The 21231-nt window shown below is 38.6% G+C and overlaps 1 protein-coding gene across 8 annotated transcripts in view; it reads right to left on the reverse strand.

The window, feature by feature from the left end:
- Positions 1 to 1007: 1007 nt before the first annotated feature.
- L3MBTL3 (L3MBTL histone methyl-lysine binding protein 3) overlaps positions 1008 to 21231 on the reverse strand; it is a 110743-nt gene continuing 90519 nt past the window's right edge. For all 8 annotated transcript variants that reach the window (XM_004740187.3, XM_004740185.3, XM_045066374.1 and 5 more), the window contains 4 exons: positions 18873 to 18952; positions 8118 to 8287; positions 7835 to 7897; positions 1008 to 2828 (listed from right to left, as the gene is read on the reverse strand). In XM_004740187.3, coding sequence (XP_004740244.1) covers positions 2685 to 2828; positions 7835 to 7897; positions 8118 to 8287; positions 18873 to 18952 — 457 coding nt within the window. In that variant the 3' untranslated portion in view covers positions 1008 to 2684. The remainder of the gene's footprint in view (positions 2829 to 7834; positions 7898 to 8117; positions 8288 to 18872; positions 18953 to 21231) is intronic.

Consider the following 21231-nt stretch of genomic DNA (forward strand, 5'->3'; position numbering starts at 1 on the left):
CTAATACTTCCATCACAATGCCATGAGCATTTTGGGGGTAACGTTATCAATTTTTTTAAAAGTTTACAAAGAAAAGGATTCATATGAGTTATTGAAAAACATTTGTATGACATACATCTCTAGAAATACTCATTCTAATGCCTTTTTCTCTGTTAAGTACTATTCTTTAAAATGTTTAAATCAGTGAGCTAGAAAATGCAATTTATCAGCTGCCCACCTCTACAATGACCATTCACTACCTGCGTTTCAGTGACAATGGACAGGCAGAGGACCAAATTGGTTCCTATCAATTTCACCGGAACTAGTCCCTAATTCCATGATTTCTGTTTCTTCCCTTTCCCCTTCCCTGAACTGTGCCTTTCGTTCCTTACAAACTTCCCTTTATCCCTCCTCCCCGCCCCCACCACTTTTTAAGTTCCATAATCTGTCATATTCTTCCTCTTCCAAAAGGAATTTACTAAATTCTTACAGATTCCTTTCCTCAGAAGTACACAGTCTCTGTGGCTAAAGGTCAATGAAAGCCTCTCTTTGTCCCCATGGGCTGGGGAAGGGAGGGGCGGAGCTGCAGGAACACAGCCGTGAGGTTTGGCTCTAAACATGGCAGACACGAGCTGACCGTGAGGGCAAATTCACTTAAGCTTTATTGTCTCTTCCCAGGTGCATCCCCAGTGCCCCCAGCACAGCCCTGCCCCTTGGTAAATACCCCTATTGTTGACTAACATAAGTCTGAGTCTACCGAATCCAAAATGGCATCCTTTGGTTATATTCCAACCTGCAGACAGGTCCCAGTTGGCTTATACAATGTTTGCAGCCTTTTAAAAATGTGTCCACTTATTTACTTACTTATTTGTTGTTGTTCTTTGCATCACCTGGGACACAGCTTGACAATTTTGAATCCTGCAGATTCTTTACATAGCGAGATAATGCCCAAATCTTTGACATTGCTCCTGCCCTCATTTGCCTGTTTGACAAGTTTTCTAAAAAAATCATACATGTGTAAAAAAAAGTATCTGCAATTAAGATTTTATTTCATTCATGTCAGATATAACAAGTGCAACTTGAATGTACAAATTCTGAACAGAACATAAAAAGGAAAAAAAAACCCCGACAACGAAAAACTTATTTAAGCAGATTCATGCAAAGAAATGAAAGGGACATTGCAGATGTCATGGCCCTTTTGAATTGTGACAAATGCAAAGGACTGCTAGTAGACTCCCAATGGGGGACATCACAGGAAGTCCTACATCCGAGAAAATGAGGGCAACTAAGGAGAGAGGCGGAACTTGCCCCAGCATGCTACGAACTTACTTGCTACTCTTATAATATAGCCCTCGAATAAATGGCCCATCCTAGGAGTAGACATTACATCCAAAGGCTGATAAAATAATTTAACTTTTGTGTTGGAAAGACATTCTTGGAAAAGAAACACTACTGCTAGCTGTTTCTAGGTAATCAAGGGCTTTCATTTAAAGTGCATCTGTACATTTATAAAACTTAGGTGAACCATTCTACAGAGAAAGGAACCTTTCCAAAATGGAGGTTCTTGAATAATTGCTTTGGGAAGTTGCCCCCTGGATCTGTGAGCCTTTAGAAGCTTTCTGTTCTTTATGACCGCTGTTGCTCCCTCCCACCCTACCTTTTCAGTAAAATCCATACACTCTCTCTTCAGCCAACCCGAAGAAAACTTTTGGGTCTGGAGGAAGATGACTTCTGAGACAGAACTCTATATGGAGTAGTGTTTCCGTAGACAGAATGACCCCTTCAGCTCTGAAAAGCACCACAGTTACTTCATTGGCAATCAGAGAGAAGCTCGAGATCGTCTCACAAATAGTTCAAGATCCTTACAAACACCCCCACCCCCCAATATAACTGCATATTCCTTTGACACCACTGGACTCTTGTAAATACATAGGGCACCACCATGTATAAGATTGATGCCATCCAAATACATCACCTAATTTATTTATATATTTTATTTTTCAATTCCATTATTTATATACATGTTTTTGGTAATTATAGTAAAGATGCTGGTGAAAAGTAATTTGTTTAACATTTCATAATGCGTGCAAAAGTAAAAACACTGATTTAAAGTAATTTTTACCACCGTCCAGCCCCAACAAATTATGACAAGCAGTTAGGCAATATCATGACTTGCAAAGTTATACTTAGCATAATGTTGCAATTCAAAATATGGCACAAGATGAACAATACAGGTAACAGTCCCACTGGCGAACCTCAGCCAGGTTTTGACTAATTTGGTTTCAGTTGAACTTGGATTATATAAAAATTTTTGAAAGTACTGAAAAAGAAACAGTGTGCATGAAAGAGAATTCAACAATGTTTACAAAATGCCAAAAGTTCTTACTCTGAACCCCCCTTTTACCATAAATAATTAATGAAGTCCCCTTCCCCCCACCCCCGAGCCTCAAAAAGATGTACAAAGATAAATTTAGCTCAGTGAACAGAACCAAAGGATGACCGCTGTTAGACAGTACTTGGTTAAAAGCCGAAGGACTTTCATAAGGATTCGTATATATTGTCTCTTGAGGAATATAAATAATCAGATAGCATCGCTCTTTTGAGTTTTGGAGACTTCTCGCGTAGGAGTTATAACTGTCCTTGTGCTTTGAATAAAACATGAGCTTTTAAAGCAGAAAGCTGATGGTATTCCAAATTCCCCATCTTCAAAGTTCATTGTGAGAGTTCTTTTCTGCAGCTTTGAACATCAGGATGGAATTGAAGATTTTGAGAGCAGGGCCCAACTTAATGCTCATAATTTTAACAATGTCTGTTTGGGTCATGAGCAGAAAGGCTTCTCCATCAATTTGCTACAATGGGAAGAAAAGACAAAAAAGATTATGACTCAGTCGGACGTGGTGGTGTGGCAAATAGGCGAAGCTGCGTTATCAGCCGTCTTCTGCACAGCACCATGAGAACGGCACAAATAGGAGCTCATGTGTGCCGGCATTTACCAATTCATTAGGCTTTCTTATCGACAATAACCAAATGTGGACTGGAAGCAAAGTGAAAAACGAAGTCATCTGAAAAATCGGCCTGTAGGAAAATGGGAGATGCCCGTATCTCCCCGTGATGACTCTGACTTAGGCAATGAGTCAAGCAGAATCTGGGAAACTCTGGGGTGCCTTAGATCCAGCTCCCATTACGGCAGATTTTCGGATGAGAGAGGAGAATAAGCACATAGGAAGCACAAAGCTGCTTGTGGATAGAAACAAGGAATTTGGGCAAACGTGTTGGCTGCATGTTAACATTTTTTTAAAATCGCTTTCTGCATTAAAAAAAAACTGATAAGATTCATTTTTAGAGTGGCCACAATTACTCTTCACAGACAGAAAAAGAGTAGTAACTGACAAAGGCAATCAGCAGTGTAGATGGAAACACAGGAGAGGAAGGTGACAAAGGTGGTGTGAAGAACTGTACACTAGGCTGACTGCATTACGTGGGTAACTGTGACCAACATCCTTCCTTGCTCTGAGTCTCTCTGAGAGTAAAACTCTCCACTTCCACAGAATAGAAAACTTTGAGGTTTAAAGATACCGCTCTGAAGAAGATGTCTGTTTTAGTGGACAGAACAAAGGAACAGTTTTTTTGTAAAATTTTCAGGTTTGGGGGACATTCCACCATCTTAAATAAATTGCTTTTCTTTCAGTTTTTCCATTTTACACGGAAAGTTAAAAAAAAAAAAAAGACACACATTTGCTCTTTGCCTCAGAGTACGTCGGAAATTTTGACAGCAATGTACTGCTTTGAGGTGACTGCGTCTGTCCCAAGTTCATACATGGAAGTCCTAACTGCCAATAACCTGAGCACGTGACTTATTTGGAAACAGGGTTGCTGCGGATGTAGTTGGTTAGGATGAGATCATACTGGAGTATGGTGATCCAAGATGACTGATGTCCTGATAAGAAGAGGAAATGTGGACACAGAGACAGACACGGGTAGAGGGAAGATGATGTGAAGACAAAGACAGAACATCTAGGAGCCAGGGAGTGGGGCCTGGAACAGAGCCTTTCCTCTGCCTTCAGAAGGAAGCTACCCTGCTAATATCTTTCTTGCCTTCTCAGACTTCCAGACTCCAGAACTGGGAGGACAATACATCTCTACTGTTTAAGTTACTGGTTTATGGTTCTTGGTCATGGCAGCCCTACCTAGCAAACCAATACCACTCCAAATTCTGTAAACAGTTTACCAAATAAAGGCTGATATAATTTAGTAGCTGTTTAAGATTTTCCTCTTTTCTCTAAAAATACAACAAGCCTGAAAACCCTTTTAACTGATAAGAACTAGGGCCATCTTATGCAACTTTGAGTATTAATTATTTGGAAAAAGTTTCCTAATTTTCAGTAAGGAAACATCTTATTGTAATAAACTAGGAAGGAAAGACACTCCAAAGTAATTTTCCAAGTGAAGACAAATGCAGTGGCAGGTACGGGAAATGTTCCATTGTTTTGGGGGGAACATTTGCTCTGGTCTCGTTTGCTTGTGCTATGACAGTCCTCTGATCAATCAAGGCCAAGCAGAGAGTTAGATCTATTAACATTTCCCTCAACGGACAAGGCAGACCTTAGTAGGATATATGGTCTGAGAGAGGTCTTTTAAGTCATTAATGAAAATGTCAACTAACATCCCAGTTCCCAAGGAGCTCATTACAAAGGTGGAATTGTTTATTATGACCTTGGGCCCTACTGAGCCTCCTTCTGAGATTATATAAGAATTTAACATGACCAATGACTGATGAAAAGAAACAGTCTGAGAGAAAATGGCAAGGCTGGAATCTGAAAGCTGGGAGTGGGGTGAGAAGGTAAAGTTTCGGTAGATGGTTCTGAAGGGTCCACTGGGAAAAAAAAGTCATCCCGAGGCCAGTGCTGGCCTGTATATTTCACACATGCTGCTTCAAAGTGTGACCAGACCTACACACCTCCACTGGAAGGAAGTAAACTTAACTGGAGAAAATCCTTTCTAAAAACAGTGTTCACTGCTATGTAATACTGGGCTTGTTTCTTGTTTGCTTTTGTAATGCGCACACACTGGTCTGACTCCAGAGGTGAAGTATGTGGCTCCAGGCCCAAAACTCCAGAGGAGGATTTGGAACTCGGGGTGTTCTGGCCTTCCATTTCATTACTATTACTTTGCACCCATGGTTCTTTGCCCAATGCTTTAACTCTGCAAATCACAGTGACAAGCTATTTGGATGTCTTCCTCAGAGGATCAAAGTATGAGTGTGTTCACACAACAAAAACTTATTAAACATCTATTACATCCCAGACACTCTTCTTGGGGATGCACATACAGCAGAGAGTAAGAGATACCAGCAAAAACAAGCAAGGAAAGAAGCCAAAACTCCTTGTGAAGTTTACATTCTAGTAGTAGAAGACAGACTGTGAGCAGAAAATATAATAAGCAAATTAATTAGTAATGAATCGACAGTAATCCATTCTAAAAGGCGATTCATGCTGTGAAGAGGACAGCTTGGTGGGGAGATGACAGGGCAGCAGGACAGGAATGGATGACTGAGAAGGTGGCATCTGAGCCAAGGGAGTGTGTCACGTGAACATCTGGAGGAAGAACAGTCCACACAGGGAAGAGCCAGAACACGCCTGGACGATTATGAGACTGGCAAGGAGGCCAGTGTGTGGGAACAGTGTAAGCCCGGGATGGAGGAGACAGAGGTCAGGAGGGTCTCACTTCGCTCCAGGTCATGGGGTGTCAGACCGCAGACCCTTGTGAGGATTTTTTGTTTTTATTCTGATTTACTACTGAAGGCTAGGAATGGGAGAGGGTCCCCTGGCTAGGCTGGGAACAGAGGAGCAGAGAGAGAAGGAGGGAGACTACTTAGGAGGTTACAGCATTAATCCAGGTGGGAGATGGTGGTGGCTCAGACCAGAGTGGTAGTGGTGAAGGCAAAGAAACCCAGAAAGTCAGAACCCCTACCTGTTCTTAAATTATACCTAGTCGGATTTTCAACAGATTGGATGTGGAGTGTATAGGAGAAAGTGAAGTCAAGCATGGTTCAAGTAACAGCACATCCTAGCCCTTGGCCTGTGCTTCTTAGAGATAGATGACTTACTAGACTTTAGATTTATGGTTTACTTCTAGGCCAAAAAACCAGCACCTGCTAACCTTGCGAGATACGATTTTCACAAGAAATTATAGGATGAATGAAGAAGGGAAGAATGATTATGTGAGTAACACATGTGGACAGTGGACATGCAGTGTCTCACTCCTTACAAAGAGGACACTGAGGATACTGATGCCCGAGGAACATCTCCAGAGATATTATGCCATGAAGAGAAAATGTATTCAAAGGAGTATCGTATTTGAATATGCACTTGAATCTTAAACTAAGTAACAAAGCAAATCCACACAGATTGTCTGCATATAAACAGAGCCAAAACGAGGATTTACAAAATGGATGTGCTATAAATTTATTCTTAAAAATGTTTTATCATTTTCACAGGTAATAACTACATGACTGTTTTTTCAAAGAAAGAACCACCATTCCCTGCAGGTGTCTCAATCTGTTTGGGGACTGAAAATTAATAGGCTGTGGTCCATGAAGACACTTAGAATTTAGGAGTTAAGAAGCCCCCAAATCTGAATAACTGTCAATTACAGATCAACTAAAAAGAAGCAAAAAAGTTCTTGAAATAAGAACATAAATCAGAGAAAAAAGGATGTTGAAAATAAGATGCCTATATGTTTTAATGGGCACCTACCTAAAGCCTAACGATACCTCTTAGTGTAACGACACTGAAGCCCGGTGCTTGCATTCTTAGCTGTCCTGATACCTTTGCAAGGCTCTTAATTGAAAGTGTGCTATTCTTAGCTGCTGAGGCTAAACACAGAGGCCAGCCAACAAGGCATCTATACTTATAACTGTGGACAGCAGATGTGGAGAAAGCCTTCTGAGATTACTTGGTCTTCTTTCCATCTTCCCGTAGCCAAGATGGACTGATAATTGACTGCTTTCTTTGGAGAAGCTGACTGGCAAGGGACTTATTTTTAAAGGTCTCAAGTGAGAAGAGTCTCCTGCCGTGCTCCAACAGAATGACTTCTAGGTAGAGCCGATTTCTTTTTTGTTCTAATGCTCAATATAGGTCGTAACATTATTAATCACCTCTTATACTGAAGTTTTGGGCAGGCACATGAAAATAACTAATATAATCCGCCAACTGCAGACCGTAATGAATATCAGTGGTTATAAACATTACTGAGATAGGTAGAAGATCTAAGGGGTTATTTTAGCAGTAACAGTAATGCTTATTATAACATTAAATGCATTTAATTTAGGTGTTGTTAAAATGATGTTTGAAAATAAAGGGAACTCATTTCACATTATTAAAAATAAAACGTTGCTTATTTCTCCCTACGTTATAAACTATACAAATGTATGCTATGAAGTTTTCTGTGTGTGTGTGTGTGTGTGTGTGTGTGTTTAAGTAGGCTCCATGGTGGGCCTGAACCCACGACCCCCAGATCAAGACCTGAGCTGAGATCAAGAGTTGGATACTCAACCGACTCAACTCTGAACCACTCAGGCACCACCCTGCCTTTTATAAAAAAAAATAATGACTCTAGTGCTGTTGCTACAGAGCATAATGCAATAGTACAAACATTTCTGCCATACCTAATCTCAGACAAAGACATTTTTTATACAAATGACTAATACTGCTTTTTAGACAACTCACACCAATTTGTCAATTTCGACACACTCCGTCTCATCCCTCTTCTGCCAATTCAGAATACCTCACCGTTCACTGCAGTTCAGTGTTCTGATCCCACCAAGTAACAGACTGCAACTCAGTGGAATACTTACTTCATCTTTGAACACCTTTCCATGTTCTTCACACCCAGGTAAGCTCTGTATGAATTCTGACACCTGTCAAATATGAGATAAAATTCCAGTTTAAAAAGGAGGGCAGAATGTAAATGTTACGGGTTTAAAATATTTCACCTATATTTTAGTTGTTTTTCTCAGAACAATTTCTCCTCTTTCAGAAAAAAAGACTAAACCCCACATGCATTCACTGTATTCACACCCCGCCCTGAAGAACACACGCTCTAATCGGTCCTTGGCAGACAAAGAAAAGAAAATACACCTCATCCGTGCTCCACTTGGAGACTTTACTGGCAGGGATTCCGGCTACGGTGGGAAGAAGTTTGCTCTGCTGCTCCCAGCGCAAGGGCAGACATGGGATCGGGGATTTGAAGGACAGAAAGACAGCAGATCGACGCTGAGCCTGCTGTACGCTAGGTTCTTCCCGGGCACCTGGTTGGTTGAAACAAATGGGAAATCACACTCTGAAAAAGCAACAACAACAACAACAACAAAAAGCCTCAAATGCCATGTGTCTCCTCCAAATAATGTTGGTGGGGGCTGACTTAGGTTAAAGCATTGCTTCCTTTCAACATTATATTCATTGAATAATTACACTTTCCTTTTTCATTACTCCAGGTCACCATAAGAAACAACTTGTAAATTCAACTCACGTGTCTGCTGTGTTACCCATTATAGAAGATGGGTCACGTTCGCAACACAGCCTCTTTAATGTTTCATGGAAGATCCTAGCCTCTGAGCTTCACTGGCAAGGAAAATGACTCTCACCTCAGGAACTAGTTTTGTTTCCCTTTCAGCTGTGGATGTCCTAAAGGTAATAATGGTCAAGTTGTGTGCTGAAGTCCAGCCCCTGTGGTTACCGTGTACTACCATACCTCTTTCCTTTCATCTCATTCCTGCATTCTTTTTTCAATTTCTGTTTACCAATCACATTAGCCAACTTAATTTTTTTCGAGAGTGATATGAAATTGTTGCAATAAAAATAAAACCACAGAAAGCAAATAAATGCTTTTGTCATTCTTATTTTGGTGGAGATAAAATTAAAGGTATAGAATATTCCATTTATCTTCTAAACCCAAGCCTATTTACTGCTGCTCTCCTAAAATCACCATTTTTTAGTAAATGATTTTATGTCACTGGGACTCCTAAATCTTGTCAATAATTACCTCCTTAAGATCCTTTAGAACATAAATCTTTTCTGAAAACTACTTACTACTTACTAACATGGACTCTCCTCCACCCCTACACCAGCCCACAGTTAATAATTCAGATACTTTAATTCCACTATCTTTGCCAAATGGTTACCTAGTTTAGGCTTTTGTAGCTCTGGGAAAATTTTAAACTATTTTGTATCACCAAGAATATTTTAAGGTTTATTTCTTTGAAGAGTAAGATTTACAGAATTTATCTACATTTACAGAAATGTAGATAAATCATACTGTATCGCTCAAAGAATTTTCACGAAGTGATCACACCCAAGTGCCCAACACGAGGGTCAAAAAACAACATGGCAGCATGCTGAGAGCCTCCCTATGCCCCCTTCTAATCACACCCCAGCCAGCAAGGGTGACCCCTTTCCTGACTTCCAACACCAAGGCTCTTTACCCTGCCTCTGAATTACATTCAGATGAAAACCTTAGTGTTTCGCTTCTTTCTCTCAACAGCATGTCTGGGAGACTCATCCACATTGCTTGCTTTCTGTGGTTGTAGTTTGCCTGCTCTTTGCTGTATAGTTTTTCATTGTTACGAATATTCCACAATGAATTTGGAATTAATGGACAGTGGAGTTGTTCTTAATCTCTGCCTATTATCAACAGTGCTGCTATGAGGATTCTTGTCCATGTCTTTTCATGAACATATGTATATGTTTCTCTTATATAAACATATATATAATGCATATATAAAAAATATATATATATATATATATATATATATATATATATATATAAGTGAAACTTTGAGCTTACAGAGTTTGCGTACATTCAACGTTAGCAAATTCTGCCAGTTTTCCAAAGTACTTGCATGATATGCATCTACTAATAGCGTAAGAATGTTACAAATCTTTTATGGCCTCAAGAACATGTGGACAAGGACACCGTCCACCTTCTTCATTTTGACCATCTTGGTGAATTCGCTGTGGTATCATATTGTGGTGATAATTGCATTTACCTGATGACTAATGAAGTTGACAATCTTTTCCTGAGTTTATTGGCCAAATGGGGAACCTCCTTTGTGAAGCTGTTTTATGCCCATTTTTTCCATTGGGTCATGTTGCCTTTTTTCTTTTTACTGATTTGTAGAAGTTATCTATGCATACTCTGGATAGAAATCCTTTGCTGGAAATATTAACATCTTCCACTCTTGCCTTCCTTTTTTACTCTCTTAATACAGTCTTGTACATCTACTGAAGAACTCTGTGTTTTCTTCAAGGTCCTGAAGTTAGTCTCCTCTGTTTCCCACTGAGTACTTCATGTTTTATCTCACAATCTATCTGAACTTTATTTTTGTATGGGGTGAGATAAGGCTTGCCATTCCTAATGGGTTTTTTCCACATGGTGTTCTAATTCCCCCAACACGATTTACTGAAAAGACCATCCTTTCCACAGTGTACTGCATACAGTGCTGCTCTAACATAAACGTGTGTGTCCAGATGCTCCACTCTGTTGCACCAGTCTCTCTACGCTGACCGTCAAGGTTTTATTTACCACCACTTTAAAAGTGTCCTGATGTCCATGATCTAGTTCTTCTTCAATATCCTTATCTCTTTGCATCTCCACATAAAATTTAGAACCAGCTTGCAAAAAAAAAAAAAAAAAATGCTAGGATTTAGATGTAGATTACTACTGAATATAGACTGATTTGATCCCGAGAAATGACACCTTCACAATATTCAGTCCCCCAATCCAAGAACAAGGTATATTGCTCCATTTCTTTGGGACTTCTTTACTAGTTCTCTTTGACCTTTTGTCATTTTCATTACAGGTCTTGCATATCTTTTGTTAAATGTATTCCTCTGTACCTGAAGTTTTCTGTTGTATTATTAAGTAGCACAGCTTCTTAAAAATTTATTTCCTATTGTTCTACTGTTGTTCTTTAATAACTTTTATCTTAAACTAGCCTAATCTGAATTTTGAAATGTTCTGAATATTAGAAAGTAACTTAAAAGTAATTATTAGGGGGAAAAAATCTTTCTTATTGGAGTCAACACACTCTGTTCCCAGTTCCACCTGAGTGAACTCATACAGAAAAATTTATCTGTCCCACATGAAACATTTCAATTCTTCAAATACTTTTAAAAAAATCCATCATGGTGGGCACCTGGGTGGCTCAGTTGTTGGGTGTCTGCCTTCGGCTTGGGTCATGGTCCTGGGATCATGGGTCATGGGTCCTGGGATCAAGCCCTGCATTGGGCTCCCCGCTCAGCGGGAGGCCTGCATCTCCCTCTCTCATTCCCCCTCCTTGTCTTCCCTCCCTTGCTGTCTCTCTCTCTCTCTCTGTCAAATAAATAAATAAAATCTTAAAAAAAAAATCCATCATGGTACCTCTTGCCCCATTTCTTTTAATCAATCTCATATAACTGATTATGAGGTTTTGGGCTCTTATCCTGTTCTACTGAATAGGTTATGAGCCAAACATATAAGACTGTAACAGTTTTTTATTCTTTTATTCTTTTTAAATTTCTCACAGAGCTCAAGATGTTTTTGTTTAGCATAAACATGGGGTATTTAAAAACATTTCTTAATTTCAGACACTACCAAGAGTTTAGCAATTATTTGAAATATGGTATTTGTAAAATCTTTCACACGGCAGGCTAGTATGAAATGGTGAAATTTCCAGTTCCACAGGAGAGTGACACTACAGAGCCCACTTTATGGTTTGTCTGTCCTCCGATTGCTTACCACCTAAGTGTCAGTCTTTTCCAAAGTGGTACATTTATGATACAAATGTCTCTATTCTATTAACACCTGCCACTCTTCCCTCCTTCACAATAGTTCCATTCTATTTCCCCCTAAAGCTATCGTATTAAGTTCATTTCCAATGTTGCTAACATCATTACTCTTTAGAAAAAAAAAATGAGGGGTGCCTGGGCAGCTCAGTGGGTTAAACCTCTGCCTTCGGCTCAGGTCATGATCCCAGGGTCCTGGGATCGAGCCCCGCACCGGGCTCTCTGCTCAGCAGGGAGCCTGCTTCCCCTCTCTCTTTGCCTGCCTCTCTGCCTACTTGTGATCTCTGTTTGTCAACTAAATAAATAAAATCTTTAAAAAATAAAATAAAATAATAAAATAAAATAAAAACAACCGAGCCATAGAAGAAATGACTAAAACCCCTAAAGATCCCAAATCTCTGATGGCTTCACAGGTCTTTGAAGCTGACACTATAGAGGCCGAAGACAGACATATCATTCGAAAACTAATAAAAACTTCGCATCTTTCACTTCAGACTTTCCTTGCTTTTGCTGATTCTTCCATGCTGCATGATGTCCTGAGGCCCAGTGGTGTTTTCTGATGAATGGGGCAAAAGTAGAATTTCCCAGCCACAGAACATCCCATCTCTTCAGAAAATAATAGTGTTAGCTATGATCCCCACCCAAAAAACCAGAGAAAACTTCAGTTAGGTGAATGTGTATCGGAGCCCTTGAGTTGCACAGAAATGTGACTCTAGGTTTTTATTTTTAACATGTGATCAGACTAAAATAAATGCAAAAGGCTTCGGCTCAAGCAGCCGGCTCAGTGCCACTAGTAAGGAAGAGTAGGTTTGAATGTACACAATGTGCTTCACAAAACAAAGCCTTTGTTCTCGAAGACATTTCTGCCACCATCACAAACTACTTGCCATCTCTTCTCAAACTATTTATCTGCCTGGTAAATTACACTTTTACAGGAGTTTTCTGTATGTTTTAAAGTTCCCAGAAATGAACATTTACCCGTTTCCCCTCCCCTTTGGCTTCTGATTTTGTGCTCCCACAGTTCTTCGCTGCTACTCAGTTTTGTACCGTTGGGCACAGCCCGGGGAGGATTTCTAAGCCCAGTTCTTACTCATCCTTGCAGAAGTGAAATATGATTAGGAAACTTTATACTTTGTCTGGAAATTGTCTAACTGACTTTTACTATTTCGTGACTATCACGGATGGGTATTTCTGGGCTTCCTTAATATCGGAAGCAAGAAAATGTTAGGTGGCAGTAGTGTTAAGATAAGTAACTTGGTGGAAATATGTATGGTTTTCTTGCTACTGCATCTGTTAGGCAGCTACTGCATGACTGCTGGGCAATTATCGAGAGAGGGATAGTTTTCCTAGGTTGATACCTAGAGAATGAATAATAGAGGTCTGCCTCCTATTTATGATTATGATTTACCATATGGAAATTGCTCAGCATGGACACTGTATCGGGAACTGTGAATGACTTCTCAAGACAGCATATTCTTGCAGACTTTCTTGAAATGAAGTGCAATCCATAATAATGTAGTTATCCAAAACAGAAACCTGCCACTACAAATTTGCCCACCATGTCTGTCAATCTGGTTGAGAGCATAGGTATTAAAATCCCTGATTTGGCTTAAGGTAGGAAAATGTGAAGTCACAGATTAACCCCCGGAAGAAGTCATTTCTGATAAAGCTGATCGTAAAAGAAATATCCTCTGATGTCAAGACAATAAATGTTCAGTATAGGGAACATCATGTAAACCAACTATGAAGTCTCCTAGTAGAAAGTGATGTCCTCACCTCCGTGGAGCATGAGAACCTGCTTCCCACAGGACCATTCCATTAAGACCCAGTGCAACCACTGTATGGTAGGCTGACCAAACAGGGCAAGTCCTAGAGAAAAGGAGAAGCCCTCCCTCTCTGTTGCGTTTGGACTCGGATCCCACTCTGAGCGGGTTTCCTATTTCCAAGTCTGGAATACTACATCAAAAAGCTGATAGCATTACGTTACCACTGACCTCTTGCCTGACTCATTTCTAGAAGCCCTTTAAGTCAGAGACAGAAGTGAGACCAAAAGCTCCAACTGTCTTGCTTCATTTTAGTTTCAAAACAGTGCTAGGAGGTAACTATCCCTAAGGTGAGGAAACAGAAGCCTGACACCCAAAGCCACTCTGTGAAGAGGGACAGCATCAGACAGTGACCCTGGATCTTTTGCCTCCTAATACAGAGGAGAGGGTCATGGTCAAGAGGGTGAGCTTAAAAGTCTGAAACACGTGGACTCCAATTCATGCTCTACCACTGACTAGTTCTATAATTTCGGTGAAGTCAAAGTTACAAGACTGTTGTAAGGATCACATGATATTTTTAAAATGCTTATCCCAGTGTCTGACGTACAGGAACGACTCAGCAAACGGGAGAAATTATCTCTATTTTGAAAGAAAGGCAAATTACTGAGACTGTATGGGATATAAAAAGCAAAAATGAAAAGGAGTCAATACCCTTTGAGGCTAATATTCCATGAGTCTATAAAATAGGCTCCTAATGGGAAAAGAATAAGGCCAGAAGAAAAGGAATACATCTGTCAAAAAAAAAAAAAAAAATTTAAATGGAGTTACTAACTGGTGACTAAATATAAAAAGATGAACAATAAGAGTGATTGGGTAAGATAAATAGATCACAGCATCAAGGAATGGAGATGAGATTAGCTCCAGAACACTTAACTCAGGCTGAAAGATATTTGAGGATCATTTCAAGGTTAACAACCAAAAAAAAAAAAAAAAAAAAAAAACCAAAAACCAACTGCTAGGGAGGCAAAAAGCAAGCCTGACTCTTCAAGTGAGAATTTAGCACATTATGAAATAGAATTCAATTCTTTCTGCATATCAGCCACCCATGAGAAAGAAGGCTTGCAGGAAAGAAAACAAAACTATACCTTTCCCAGGAGTACAAGAGTTTAAACTTGAAGGCCAGGTCATAGAATCCTTTATTAATGGGCTTTCCTACAATGATAGGAATGAGTTATTTCTTTTCTTTTAAGGTAAAAAAGACAGAAGTCCAAAAAAAAGGGGGGAGGCAAGGAAGAAAGGAGAAAAAGTGATAAATTATATTCAGTTAAACTTCCCAAAGGTCAAATTCAGTTGTATGGTAAGAATCATAAAAAGAGAGGGCTCAGAATTACCTATACTGCATGGAATTAACTTGAACTAACTAAAGAAACAGAGGAGGGAGAGAGTTTTTTTTTTTTTTAAAGATTATTTATTTATTTATTTGAGAGAGAGCATGAGCGAGGAGAAGGTCAGAGGGAGAAGCAGACTCCCCATGGAGCTGGGAGCCCGATGTGGGACTCGATCCCGGGACTCCAGGATCATGACCTGGGCTGAAGGCAGTCGTCCAACCAACTGAGCCACCCAGGCGTCCCCAGGAGAAAGTTTTATTTATTTTTTTTTTTTTAAATATCAATTTGCTCCATGACTCCAAGCAAAATAGTTCTCATGGGCCTGCTGAGTCTTAAATCCTACTGGCCTTTTAAAGAATCTTAGGGTGGCTTCTTTCAAGTCTCCTCTACCCTAAATAATACACACACTGCACAGGGCTTCCTCTCCCCCTTTGCACCACCACGCAGCGCACTCCTTTTGGGAAGGGCTCCTTCCACCACTGGAAGGACAGAATTAGGAATGATCCCTGGTGAACCTTTACTAGGCTCAAGAATGTGGACCCAGAGTGCAGTATTATCTACCTGACCTCCAGGCTCAGGTTTGCAAGAGGAATTCTTCCAGCACCCAAATGGGACCACTGAGGGGTAAGTGTTCTTCACAAAAGACCTAGAAAAATTCTCTGGACTCAAAAATGTTAAAATAGAAAACAATCACCACGGGGCCTCTGACAAAAAGTTCTATAAAACCTCAGAAGAGGAGCACTGATTTATGGACAGAAGAATTTTGTGATTTTAGTGAGGTCCAAGGGGATAGGACCTCGACAAAACAAAAGCAGGCTGTGAAAAAGAACAAGCCAATGCAGGGAACTGAAGGGAAATAAAAACCACTGCTGTTAAAATTCGTGTTAAAGGTGGTAAGTAGTAGACTTGGCAGAGCAAGAAGCTATGTAAGATATTCCAACTTGCTAAAGATGCTTAGAACATCAAATATATATAGAAGTTGTGAAGATACTAAAATACTGGGGTACCTAGGTGGCTCAGTTGGTTAAGTGTCTGACTCTTGATTTTGGCTCAGGTCATTATCTCAGGGTCGTGTGATGGAGCCCACACTGGGACCTGTGCTGGGTGTAGAGCCTGCTTAAAGATTCCACCCCCCTCTCGCCGATTCCCCCTCACCATGCTTGTTCTTCCTATCAAAACAAAAGCCAAAACCAAAAACAAAAAAAACCCTAAAATACTTCTCTATTGGTTGGTACAAAGCTCCCCCTCCCCCATTCCAATCCCACCCTCTCCCAAGGCAGCCAGGCTCTTAACTGGACTTCATAAGATCCAGCAACTAAGGGTAACTCTTGCTATAGTGGAGAACATCCAAAACTCTCCTCCAGTACTAATACCACTGTTAATTTTAACTATCTTATGCAAAGTTGAATGCCAAACCAACTGTTAAATACTTTGAATATAAATATAATCCCCTGGGTCTAACTCAAGAATAATAGGTATTGCCAGTCAACAGAGAGAGTAGAGCACAAGTCATAACCAAAATTACAACCGAAAGAAGTTTCCTGGGTTTAAAGACCAGCTGGCAATCATAGCATGATTTTACTACAGATGAAATTAGTTTTGTGAAAGCTTTATACAAAATGTTTCAAAACTCTGATAATGAAGGAAAGTTATCAAATTCATTTTAAGAGGCTAAAAATGGATGAGATATTAATTGTCAAATCTCACTTAGGAACGTATGTGCAAAAATTCTCAAAGCACTTATTTTATGAGGCTCTCTCCCTTTCACTAACAAAAAACAAGACAGTATTTTTAATATGCATATTGAACTACAGGTTTTGCAGGTGAGAATAATAATTAAGAGTTATATATGAATCCTAGTAATGTTTCCAGAGAGAATAAAACAAAAACTGAGGTAATTCAAATCAAGAAAAACAGGACAAAAATACATAAAGTTTGAAAAGACAAAGAGAGAACACCATGCATATTGTATGTTAATCAAGCCAAATTCACTATTAAGAGAATAGTAATTTTCCAGATTATTTCCAGAAAAAAAAATAATCAAAATCAGCTCAGCAAATCCAATAAAAGTTAAATGGATCAAAGTTAGGAACAGACTGAAAAGTTTACCAAAGTATTACTCCCTCAAAAAGTTCAGAGTCTAGAAGATTCTATTCTGCTTCTATCTGGATTTCCAATGATGACAGAATTCCATGCAATAAACACGTCTTCCACAATACTACTACTCTACTACTACCACCAGCTAATACTTTAGCCACTGGGGCATTTAATCCTCACGATAAGCTAATGACATGGCTATGTTAGGACTACATTAATCTTACACAGGAGGAAACTGAAGCCCAGAGCGAGGTGTACCACTGAGAGGAATGAAGGCTGTGATCTTAACCGCCATTTACAAAGAGAGACCCTCTTCAGAGAGACCTTCATCCGAGAGTCCAATGTACCTTGATGACAAAAATCCTCATAAATGTTTTTCTTCCTTTCTAAATGGCCAGAAACATTTAAAATAATCAAACACTTGCACAGCACTTACTATGTGCCAGGCACTGTTTGAAACAACTGACAGAAGCACTTAATCGTCATGACAACCTGAGGAGGGAGTTACCATCATTAGGCTTCTGGGTAGATAAGGAACCAGAAGCAGGGAGAGGTGCTCAGTGACATGTCCAAAATCACACAGTGAGCAGGTGGCAGAGCAGAGATTCAAACCCTGGCCATCTGTAGGGTTTGTATGTGGTGTTAAATTAAACACAACAGAACATGCTGAAGACAGCAGTGAATGTAACCTTTAAAATAATCACAGGTTACTACTTTCTAAAAATCAGATATGGAAATCAAGCCATCCCTTATGGAACAGGTCACTGCAGACAAACAGTCCTTAGGTGCCATTCTCAAATCTCATATGATAATCTAAAGCAAAAAATTCATATGAAAAAGCAAAGCCTCCAGGGAGATCATTAAAATCCCAATCAGGCTTACATTTTCTCATAAAAAAAATAATATGTGTAAGTCATAAATACAATCCATACCAACCGTCAGTACCACTTCATTACTTAGTTAAGCCACTGTAATGTGTTTTTAGCAAAGATGGAAGACAAATCACTTTCTCCGATACAACTTAAAACATTTGTTCAAATGATTTTCTTTTCATTCTGTGGTGTTAGACTAAGACCATATTAATTCCCTTTGGATTTCAATACACATTCTGAGGTGAGTTTTAAACATATGAAGGAAATGACATCAACAATACCATAGAAAATACATCACAAGAACCAAATAGAATGCTGCCCAAATTTTATATATAATATTGCACAGATATGTCAAAGAGACTATAAATATAGGTCACAAATGAATCCATATCACTATGAATTACATATTATAGTTGACCTTGAACAATGCAAGGGTTAGAGGCACCAAACTCTGTACAGTCAAAAGTCTGTGTAGAACTTTTTTTTTTTAATCTGTATAACTTTTGATTCCCCCAAATGTAACTACTATTAGCCCATTGTTGACCAGAAGCCTCAGCGATAACCTTATTATACTTATTATAGGTTATACTATTACCTACACTTATTATATGTATCCAATACTGTATTCTTATAATACAGTGAGTTAGAGAAAAGAAAACACTATTAAGGAAATCATAAAAAAGAGAAAATACACTTATAGGACTGTACTGTATTTACTGGGGGAAAAAAAAAAGGCCATGTGTGAGTGGACCTACACAGTTCAAACCCACGTTGCACAAGGTCAACTATACCTTTATCCTGAACAATAAAGTTTTAGAGCCTGTTATAACTGAATAAACCAACTAAATAAAGTTTATCTTTAATACAGAAGTGGCTACTATACTCTAGTCAAGTCTGATAGTTGAGTATTAGTAGTAATACCCATCAATACAATGAGATTATTATGGCTACCTCTGGCTTCCTGCGACGTCCTCATTTCACTGTCTGTCCGCTCTTCAAAGTCCTCCTTGACATCATCAGCATGCTGGTCTCTGAGAAAAACAGGTGTATCAATATTTTGTAATAGATGCACTTTAAAGAATAGTTCAGCATTGCATCTCAGCAACTGTGACAGGTAAGTAAGTGATAAATCACTGAATTCTACTCCTGAAACTAATATTACACTATATGTTAACTACTTAAATTTAAATAAAAACTTGAAACTTTAAAAGATCAACAAAACAAAACAACGAAAAAAACACATGAACCACTTAAAACCACTAAAATGTTTGAAAGGATTTTCAGTTCTACGAAGAAGCAATTCCTACTAAAACATCTATAAACATCCATTTTCTTCATTACCAATTTTGATTTACAGTTCAGAAATATTTTTAAAGCTAAGAATGCTATTAAGGTGAACTTTTCTGTCAAATTCAGCTATCGAATAACTCAACTTCACACTGGGACATGTATTCATGAAGAATTTTACTTTACTGTACAGTAAAGCTACAATGTAAGGAAAGAAAACATTTTGAAAGTCCAGACCATTTAATCAAGTAGCATTTATACTACACTCAGCTCTGGGATTTGCGCTTGAGCCTGAGATTGGCCCAGGAGAATCAAACTCAATTCTAGGAAGCTTTTCCTGGCTTAGGTCAAATGTGTAGGCTGAACTGATTCCAACTCTTTTTGACCAGGAATGACCCGATGCTAATCTAAGCATGCCGAAATGCTCCAAAATGCAATGGAATCATTACAATCTTAATTCACAGCTTTACCCTTAAGTCAGGGACAAAAAAGGCATTAAAGGGAACCAAGCACAGACTACTTCTATTTTCTTTAAAGCTGAATTTCAAGTATTTAAAATTTTTCAACCTAATTTTTCCACTCCCAGAGTTTAAAATACACCCCAATCTCCAATTTCCTGGTATTGTCGAGGTTATGATCCCTGGTTTACACACTTCAATGCCTTATAATACTCTGCATTTATGATGTCCTACTGTTTCTCATGTATTGTCACCTTTATGAGTTTCTGAAAGATCCAGATCATACTTCTACTGTAAAGTTTTAAGAAAAAAGGTAACACATTTGAAACAAAGTATCCCAAGAAAATATAAAGAAGATGTGTGATCTTAATTACAAAGGCACTAATTTATTCTCCACTTGAATGATGATAATTTAACACAACAATTCAAACATAGTAAGTATGCCATAAATACATGTTCACTATTTCTTAGAAAGATCATTTCCATGGACACATGTGAAATTTCATTGAGATCTGTGTTCCCTGGCTAATAAGTTCATGCTAAAAACAACTTAGCACAAATGCTGAAGAAAACTTGCTTATTTGAGAATGGGGACAAACCACTGTTAATACAAAATATAAACAGATCTCCTTCTAAGTGCAATCAATTAAATGATTATGGAGAGATAATCATTTCTCCATAAAATGTGGAGATGGAAATATGGGGAAAAATAAGAAAATCACTGATAACTGGAGAAGGACATTAACTGATGACATTAATTGAAAACTGTCTTCTCTGTAAAAACTGTGCTGGAGCTACATGTGGTAATTACAACATGCTAAAATCAGCTTCTATGAACTTCTGAACTTGTTTAATAATAAATTTAGAAATAATATTCTGAGTCCACAAGTCTATCCCAGTAGTTTGACTACTGAAAAGTTGTTTGTGCACAACTATCTTAATATGAGAAAAAAAGTCGTATTATAGTGATATAACTAAAGCTGGCCTTTTTTTCAGAGTCAATAATTCCTAATTAGTTATTGTAGATTTCCTAAAAGCTCTAATGAATGGTTAAAAGAAAAAAAAAGAAAAAGAAAGAAAAACTGAGATTGAAGGCTAAAATTAAGTCTCAGAATTTTTCAAATATTTTCATTTTCATGATCAGAATTGTCCATTAATAAGTTTCATATTTTTGTGGTTTTAATAAAGTACAACATTCCTTTAAAGTAAGTTTTGTTAAAATAAAGATAGAAGACTTAAATATGAGCCAAGTCCTATTGTATTCTTATGCCCAAATACAATGTCAATGATTTATCTCATGAAATGGAAGACGAGGACCATCTGATTGGAGAGAATGGAGATGGAAAAGGAAAATAAGACCTCTGATCCAGAAAGTTTCTTTAGGGCTGAATCTGCTGTAATCCATCCCCAGAGAAGCAAAATGGAAGCCATCTGTTTTTCTATTATTTATTTAGCTGCATTACAGAAGCTTATTCAGTTTCCATTTTCCCTACTGCAACTCACAATATGTCATTAAACTGAACCCATATAAACTTGGGAATATATAAACATGAATATTCCTCTTT

The sequence above is a fragment of the Mustela putorius genome, unplaced genomic scaffold (genome assembly GCF_011764305.1).
Source record: "Mustela putorius furo isolate JIRA1106 unplaced genomic scaffold, ASM1176430v1.1 tig00003863_pilon_pilon_pilon, whole genome shotgun sequence".
Taxonomy (NCBI): domain Eukaryota; kingdom Metazoa; phylum Chordata; class Mammalia; order Carnivora; family Mustelidae; genus Mustela; species Mustela putorius.